We start from the raw sequence: 9,077 nt of genomic DNA on the forward strand, positions 1-9,077 counted from the left end.
TTTTTTAACCGTTGCCATATGCAGCCTTTACCTAAACAAAATGATTAGCACATGATTATAATCCTTCAACTTCTGAATAACTAGAATTTCATAACTACATGCAGAATACCAGCATGAAAACTTTTAAAAAATTGTTAATATACCCGATAAAAGATATATTTTGTACTTGTTATGATAAAGTGAAACTTATAGTAGTCCCAGCTGTTTCATGGTGTTCCAAGAACGAAGAAACATCTTAAGTAAGCTTGCTAGATTAGAATGTAACCTTCTTCAGCAACTTCTCATTGTCCTAGGTCTAAAATGAACCTTGATAATCTGCTGAGCTCGTGTCAGTTTTCTTTCACCTAGCAACAACTGTACCTTACTTTGTTATTAGAGTGATCTCACGTCAGTTCACCTAGCAATACGTCATACATAGGATTGTTATTGACATATTATTTCATAATGGAAAACAACCTGACAATCTCCAGATAACAACCAACTAAAACCGTCATGAAACTCGAGTTTGTAAGTAAGAAATTTGGTAAGTATAAATTCTAATTTAAAATCGCCATCATCATTGATGATTGATCTATTTAATTTTTTTATTTAAAGCTATGTTCATTAACATTGGAACTCCTTTTCAGCTGAGGTGCCTCAGTGGCAGGGATTGGACGTAAAAACATCCGGGATCAATTCATTTTGGGTGAAATGTATACAGGATGTAGCATGTAATGAGATAGTCAATAGTTAATGACAGTACTTCTTGTTAACAGATGGGTCTACTATGTGTCCTTCTTCTTCTTCGCACGTTTTTCAGACCAGAACACAATAGATCTTCAATAGATAGGTACAAACTCTGCTGACCGTGACTGGAACTTTGCTACTCTTCGACACGTCATCATAAAACACCGTTATTCCCTCGATTACCTGCGTGTACAGTGTTCCAAGACGTTTGACCTACAATCTGTGCAGCTCCTGTGAACGCGACCACGATGGAGTTTTGGGCACCCCTTGTTGAAGCAAGTCCATCTATCAAGCCCAAGAATGCTGTGGCAGCATTCAAAAATAGGTTTGGCGTTAACAAGGACAGTAGTGATAGTAGTTGTAGCCATCCGCAAATCAGAATCTCAAGAACAAGGTCGCATAATTTGATTTGAAAAAAGAAACAAAAGAGAGATACTTAATTCGTATGTATGACCGTTTTTTTAAGGTGGTGCGGACACTCCAAAACCCTGTGTCTCTTTGACTGCTTACAACTCCAGATTGAAATAGATACCATCAAACAAATTGCGTATTTGGATACAGCAGATTCCGGTCTTTCCAATGGTTATACAAAACCTCCAAGAAACAATCACCAGAATTTTTCGTGTTCCTTGTTAAGCCACCCCAAAAACACTATTTTGCCTCTAGTTGAAGGAGTTGTTCTGTGCTCACATTATTGGTTATGGTGTTTAAAATAATTTATAATATTATTATTTTATCGTTTCTTTTAAGAGTATAAATAAACAATGAATACAGTCAACATTACCATAAAGTATAAATAAACAATGAAAACAGTCAACATTACCATAAAGTATAATTAAACAATGAAAACAGTCAACATTACCATAAAGTATAATTAAACAATGAAAACAGCCAACAATTACCATGTTCCTACTTAAAAATTCTCTTAATTACAATTTGTCTTTAAACTGAAGTGAGTTTTTCCTTCCTAAACGGATGAAAAACATAATTCTAACCTTTATTCCCAAATATCAGAAATTTGTTTTATTTTTTAAGTTTTCTGGTTATTCACTGTTTTAATTGTTAGTAATACTGTAAATAAACTGCCACTGATAGGTTTAATAAACACACGGTTGGCTAAACCAGGATAATACACTCATGTTACAACTAGATATAATAAGTAATACTTTATGTTTAATATCTTATGGCCACGAATTGTGAAATAATTAAACAGAAAAACTATACTGAATATATATATATATAAAATAATTTCGTTAGGAGCCAAATGAAATTTCTGTGAACATCCTTTATCTTACACTGACTTTTTTTTTCTGTGTACATCATGTTAAACGGGAAATGTAACATTTATAAACAACAACAAAGGACAACGATGAAATACACTTCTTTTTAATGCATTATAGAAATATTTAGAGACACAATAAGAAAATTGTTGGGATTGTCTACACAACATATTTCCATCACTTTTGCAAGACATCCGGTGGCTGAGCGATAAACCCGAGGGCTTATAACGCTTAAAATCCTACTTCCTATATCCGCGGTGGGCACATCACAAATGGCCCGACGTACAGCTTTATAAATAACAATACAACAAACAGTTTGTAGTAAATAAAAAAATCTTTGATAATAAAATTAAAAGTTTCAAAGAAGTGGAAAAGTGATATTTTTCTCAGGGATTAAAAGTTATATATCTTTCTTATATTTAAAGCACATACAAAATAAGTTTAGAACCCTTACTTCTGAATCGTTATGAATGCCTGTTGGCCGTAAAGAAGTCGGTGAACTGTCGTCCTTTCTGGCTACCAACTTCAAGTAATCAAGATCTTCCTTTTCAGCCAAGCAGTACATGTTATGCCAATTCTCATTCCAAAAAAGATTCAATCAGCAAAACAAAAAAAATCGCTTTAAATGTGTGCATTGTCGAATGGGAATTTAAAAAAAAAAGCTGAGAACGTGGAAAGTCAATTGAATATATTTATCTAATGATTGTGCTGCAGTAACAGTAAATTTCAGGTCTATGGGTGTGACATCCGTCTTATCTTCACAGTTCCTTCCTTCTAGCGAAAGAGGAAATGTGTAAAACCAGTAAAGATGTACTTATCTGCCTTACAAAACCTGAAAATAAATGGCATATTTTTGAAGTAAATTGCTAATTTCTTTCCAGTTTACTTAAAGATTGGATTGTTTAAATCGCTGCGTTATAAAAAAAAATTAAATGTAACGTACGACCATAACCGTCATAAATTATTGTATGTTGGTAACTTCTTCCTGAAAAAGTATGTATAACAACTTTCACAGAAATAATGTATAGGTGTAAAGTTGACGTTGTCGGATTTCCTTTCTTTAAATCGTTTCCCAATTCCGAAAACAGGTGTCTGTCTTAAATAATTGAAGGAAGTATCCTGTTATGCAAATCTTATTTATTGTTAGATATACAGAGCATAATATCTATGGTTACAGCGTTGTTCTATCATGTTCTTCTGTAAAGGACAACATTTTGTACAGAACCAAAGGTTTAAAATGACTGATTGGTCAAGTTTTACAACTTCTCGTGAAATTGCGACCATTAAATATTTTCGGTCAGTGGTTTATGTCACAGTACGTCTAGGGTACAGGATGGTATATATATTTTAATTTGTTTTCAGTTCAGTTTGATCGCAAGAAGTCGTTCAATTAAATAATAAAACTTCTACCTACTTCAACTGCACACGAGACCAGATTCATTATCGATCATTAAGCATGTTTTTTTTTAAGAAAAGATAACTGTGGTTTCCCCCATGATGTACAGCTATTTTTTCTGCTGAGCAATCCTGTAATGACCCGTAATTTGAGCATGCGTAAAGTTGTATGTGTGAGAGGTGCATGCCATGGGCAGCCTGGCTTTGTTTGTGTTACCGTATTTTGACATTTTACGGTCAGATCCTCTCCTGTAAAGCAGCATTGTTTTTGTTGTCCTTATTTCACACCGAATTAAAGATTTGAAAATTTTGGCGTAAGAATTTTTCAGATACAGCGACATTTTACATGTTCTAATATTGAATTTTTGTTAACAGATTTAGCTTTTGAATCATTTAGATTGAGTTTTAATAGCTTTCATTCCATTTTAGTTTACAGGTTGGGGGAAATCTTGCACTGAACAGGTAAGAAAAAATTAATAAAGTATTATTTTTCATATACATCCACACATTCACTACAAGCACTTGCCCTTGTTTTGTTGTTCTGTACTTTGTTGATCTCCTATTGTTTTGTTAATAGAGATTGTTGGTTTCAACGTTTTCTTGTTGACCAAGCCTTGTTGAAGTTCAGGGGGACACAAACCCACACTCTGTAGTTTAATATTTGGCAAACCTGTTGAGGGGACCATACCAATTTACTCTTTTAACGCAGGTTTAGACTTTGAGATTAATATTGTTTATCACAGCTTTCTAAGACGGGTCGTTGTTGCTTAACTTCAGCATTTATGAGAGGGTACAAATAAAGATTTCTGTCTCTCCAGTTGAAAACACAACACAAAAGTACTTGTCTGAATGTCACCTTGAATCTTAATTGTATCCCGTTAAATAAACAAAAATGTTGACTGTTTGCAAACTGGTTTTCAGTCTCATTATTGTAATTTGGACTCAGTCAAAGAAAAAGTGTTGGGACTACTTTGTGGTGATGCATGAATTCAAGCCCAGTTCACCAGCTCCACAATCCAGAGTTCTACAACAGGACCAATCCATGCCACCTATCAAATTAAGGCTCTTTTTTTTCATAAATCCAAAACAATTATAAAATTATTATATCAATGTCTAAAATCAGATAGACAGTACAACTATTCAAAATTTATTGTCGTGTCAATATTAGAAAGACAGTTTTTATGTTAAGTCAGTGGAAATGAAATTCACTGTTGACCCTTTCAGCAAGTGTTTCTCATTTTATTGTCATGCAAATAAAAGTATAAAATACAGTATTTTTTTATCATAGGATAATATAAAAAAAATTAATTACTCTTGCATATTTTGCTCATGAAGTATCATACAATTTTATGCATGATTATTATTATACACACAAAAACATTAATAAATTTTTAAAGTTTTTTTTATACAATTCATCTGAAGAAACAGACAGACAAACCTCAGATGTCAAATTAAAGTGTTTTATACATCAAAGGGTAATGTTAAAAGAAATAAAAGCTGCAGTGCTGTATCATACTAGCAAAAGTTTTTTAAATATTACACTGTATTAACGATTTGTCATTAACTACAATTTGTTTGTTTTTAACATTGTGCAAAGCTACACGAGCGCCATCTGCACTAGCCATCCAGAATTTAGAAGTGAAAGACTAGAGGGAAGGCAGTTAGTCATCACCACCCACTGCCAACTCTAGGGCTATTCTTTTTAACAATCGGATCATTTTTTGATTGAACCCATAGCTTTTTGTTTGTGAGGTTAATCACATTTCAATCTGTTGCATCATTTATGGATAACTTCTAGTTAATGGGCCTAGCATGGCTAGGTGGTTAGGGTGCATGACTTGCAATCTGTGGGTCATGGGTTTGAATATGCATGCCATGTTTTCAGCTGTGATGGTCAATCTCACTATTTGTTGGTGAGACTTAAATTAAAATATTAAAACGTATGTTTCTAAGTTTAAAGCAGTAGTTGCCTAGTTTGAGACAAACATGTTAGAACCCATTATGTTGGGAAAATCTCAAATATCTATATTTGTATAAAATAATATCTAATGCAGCAAACTAACAACTCAACATGACAACAATTTGTTCTTTAGTTATCACTGCAAATACAAAGAAATGTTTACAATCATAGTAAATGAAAGAGAAATAGGTTATCAACATTTCAACCATAAAGCCTTCATTGGTCCTCCCCCCCAAAATATTTCTCTTATAATGATTTTAAACATTTATTTTTAGACATTAACAATTTATATGTAAATATTTTAAAGCTGTGGATTGTTATTCTATTCAGTTTTTACAGTTTAACAAGCTTAACTGCTTTTGTTTACACTCTAAACGTTAGATCAATTTAAAGATTGTTTAATGTAGAAGAGTTTTATTGTTTGCTTGTGTAAGTACAATCTGTACTGTAACCGCTACAGAGATTAAACCACAAATTTTAGTGTTATAAGCCCTCAAGCTTACTTTTGAAGCTCTGGATGAAATAATATTTTATTAACATACTATAAAAGAAATATATAAATGTTAGATGTGATATGGAGAAAAACACAGGAACTCTTCAAAAAGCATTCATTTATAACTAAACTTACGGTTTTGATATTTATACGACTTCAAACATTCAGGATACTATCATTTTTAAACATACTCAATACTGATACAATTTGTTTCATTCTTAAATTGTTCTGGAAAGTAAAACAGTTCAACCGATCCTATACATTTAAAACTTCGATAGAAATCATTCCAATAAAATCCCAATACACAAAAATTAATAAACTCTTTAAATCAAACAAGTTATTTTTTCATTATATTTATGAATTAAAAAACAAATTAATCTCAATGACACGTTCAGAAATTGCATTGCAACGACCAAAATCTAGATATACTTTAAAGGTTTTACTGATAAAATTTTACTTAACAATAAAAACCTTCACTGAATTAGTAAAAAAAAAAAACTTATATAAAAAATATAATTGTATACAACATGATTTCATGGTAATCTAATAATTTCTACATCCTTAGAACAGCACTTGTTGTCTGCACTTTTTTCATACGGGACCTTCTGTAACCAACGCACGCTATCTCTAAACAAGTGCCAAGAACCTGAAAGTAACCAGCCATTTCATTGGTTATAAAACAGGATTCTTCTACTAAAGATTTTATAGTACTATTATTTTACACTAATTTGTTTTTATACATTCATTTGGCTATACTTCAATTAACATCATGTAGACCCCAGTAATTGTAATTAATATGTGCAACTATTTCATCCATAAAAATATTAATTAATAGCCAACTAACACGCTTTACGATTAAAAGTCCTAATGAATATGAAAATCTATCCATTCTAATGCAATAAGTGGTGATTAATTTTTAGGAAAATGTCAGTTCAAACTTATATTCTATTCTTAATACTAATTATGACAAACAGACAATACATGTTTCTAGCTTATCCAGTTAGATGTAAGGTTATGAACTCAAATTATCCAAAATAACAATTATTTTCGTAGATGCATCCCCCCCCAAAACAAAGTATCATACAGTTTGTAGAGTAACTGTATATTATTATGTATATTTGAAAATAAAATAGTTTTACCTGTCTTGTATCCTCAGGAAAAATTATCCCATCTTGTAACATGTTTGCGCTTCTGGAAAATGCACTTGTTGATTGAAGAAATGGATCTGTTGCTTTCTTTCCGTCATCCATAGAATTTCCAGTTTCCTAAAAGATGGTGAATAATGAATAGATGTAGTGACGTATTGTGATATAGATGTAGTGACGTATTGTGATATAGATGTAGTGACGTATTGTGATATACATATACATGTAGTGACGTATTGTGATATACATATACATGTAGTTACGTATTGTGATATACATATACATGTAGTGACGTATTGTGATATAAATGTAGTGGTGTATTGTGATATACATGTAGTGGTGTATTGTGATATACATGTAGTGATGTATTGTGATATAGATGTAGTGGTGTATTGTGATATAGATGTAGTGATGTATTGTGATATAGATGTAGTGACGTACTGTGATATACATGTAGTGGTGTATTGTGATATAGATGTAGTGGTGTATTGTGATATAGATGTAGTGACGTATTGTGATATAGATGTAGTGACGTATTGTGATATAGATGTAGTGACGTATTGTGATATAGATGTAGTGATGTATTGTGATATAGATGTAGTGACGTATTGTGATATAGATGTAGTGACGTATTGTGATATAGATGTAGTGACGTATTGTGATATAGATGTAGTGGTGTATTGTGATATAGATGTAGTGGTGTATTGTGATATAGATATAGTGATGTATTGTGATATAGATATAGTGATGTATTGTGATATAGATGTAGTGGTGTATTGTGATATAGATGTAGTGGTGTATTGTGATATAGATGTAGTGGTGTATTGTGATATAGATGTAGTGATGTATTGTGATATAGATGTAGTGATGTATTGTGATATAGATGGGTTGCTTGTATACCCAGAGATGCTAACAAAGTATTTATGAGTACTCAGAATTGATAATAATTAAGTGTACTCTATCATAATTATGAATTAATTTGTTAGAATTAACATTATTCCCCCCCTACAATCACTTTGGATAAGTTTTATACCACAGTTAAATTTCATAAATAAAAAAAAAACATATTATTAACATATATGCAGGTTTTGAAACAGGCTAGGTCTTATTTCCTTATTATTAGCATATCTGTTATACACATCTAATTATCATGAATTTTAAGAAGAATCCATTGTAGCTTAGGCTATTTTGAATATAACGAGACTCATATTTATTATTTGATAAAATAAAATATTTCACACTAATTATTTCAAAAGTTATAGTATCTCAATAATTTATCTAAACTTGGTAAATAAAACTTACCCTGTGGTAGTTTGAATGGGTTTGAGCAGAAGGCCAAGAGAAAAGGAAATTAGGCTCAAATGACCATCCACACTAATTGGACCAAAATATACAATGTGTTTGAATCTCAATTAGTTTGAAATAAATATTATAATCAAGATATGCAAAAACATACATTTCATTTTATATTTAACATAATACCAAGTGTTATTTATTATTCTATTACACACAAATGATTAACCTTACCGAGCCATTTTATTTTAAAACAAAGATGTAAACAGTGTTTCTCTATGTTAGATGTCAATTTATAGCTAAACTATGATAAACTTATGGTAAATGTGAAACAAATTTTTTAATTAATTTATTTACTGGCAACACTTGTGCGTTTATTAATCGAAACGAATTGTTTTGATTCCGTGTTTGGAATAATTTGAAACTAACTTTGACCATGTCAGGCACAAAACCTTGTACATTTGTTACTATGTTAAATTTGTAATAATATTTTCTTCATTATTCATTCAAGCCTTCTCCAAACCTTGCAGCCTAAAAGTGGTTTCCTCGTCAGTGAAATTTCAAATTGGATATAGTATGCTGTATTAATTTTTTGACATGTTAGTTTAAAATGCTACGACTTCGGTCAACTAAAGTCCAGAAAGTCGATCACGGCAAAATTATAGCTGGATTTATTAGTGGAATTTGCACGCTGGTTAATAGTCAGGCTCATTAATCAATTACATTCAACTACTCAATTATATTAAAATCATAAATAATATTCAACGTTAAACTGGTACACAATT

General features: G+C 31.4%; 1 protein-coding gene across 5 annotated transcripts in view; it reads right to left on the reverse strand.

Moving 5' to 3' along the window:
• Nucleotides 1–5,297: 5,297 nt before the first annotated feature.
• Nucleotides 5,298–9,077, reverse strand: part of LOC106465706 (methylcrotonoyl-CoA carboxylase beta chain, mitochondrial-like) — a 27,388-nt gene continuing 23,608 nt past the window's right edge. For all 5 annotated transcript variants that reach the window (XM_013925944.2, XM_022393628.1, XM_022393627.1 and 2 more), the window contains exons 11-13: nt 8,302–8,373; nt 6,994–7,119; nt 5,298–6,500 (exon numbers count right to left, since the gene is read on the reverse strand). In XM_013925944.2, the coding sequence (XP_013781398.2) occupies nt 6,408–6,500; nt 6,994–7,119; nt 8,302–8,373 (291 nt within the window). In that variant the 3' untranslated portion in view covers nt 5,298–6,407. The remainder of the gene's footprint in view (nt 6,501–6,993; nt 7,120–8,301; nt 8,374–9,077) is intronic.

This window comes from Limulus polyphemus, unplaced genomic scaffold (assembly GCF_000517525.1).
Source record: "Limulus polyphemus unplaced genomic scaffold, Limulus_polyphemus-2.1.2 Scaffold2026, whole genome shotgun sequence".
Classification (NCBI taxonomy): domain Eukaryota; kingdom Metazoa; phylum Arthropoda; class Merostomata; order Xiphosura; family Limulidae; genus Limulus; species Limulus polyphemus.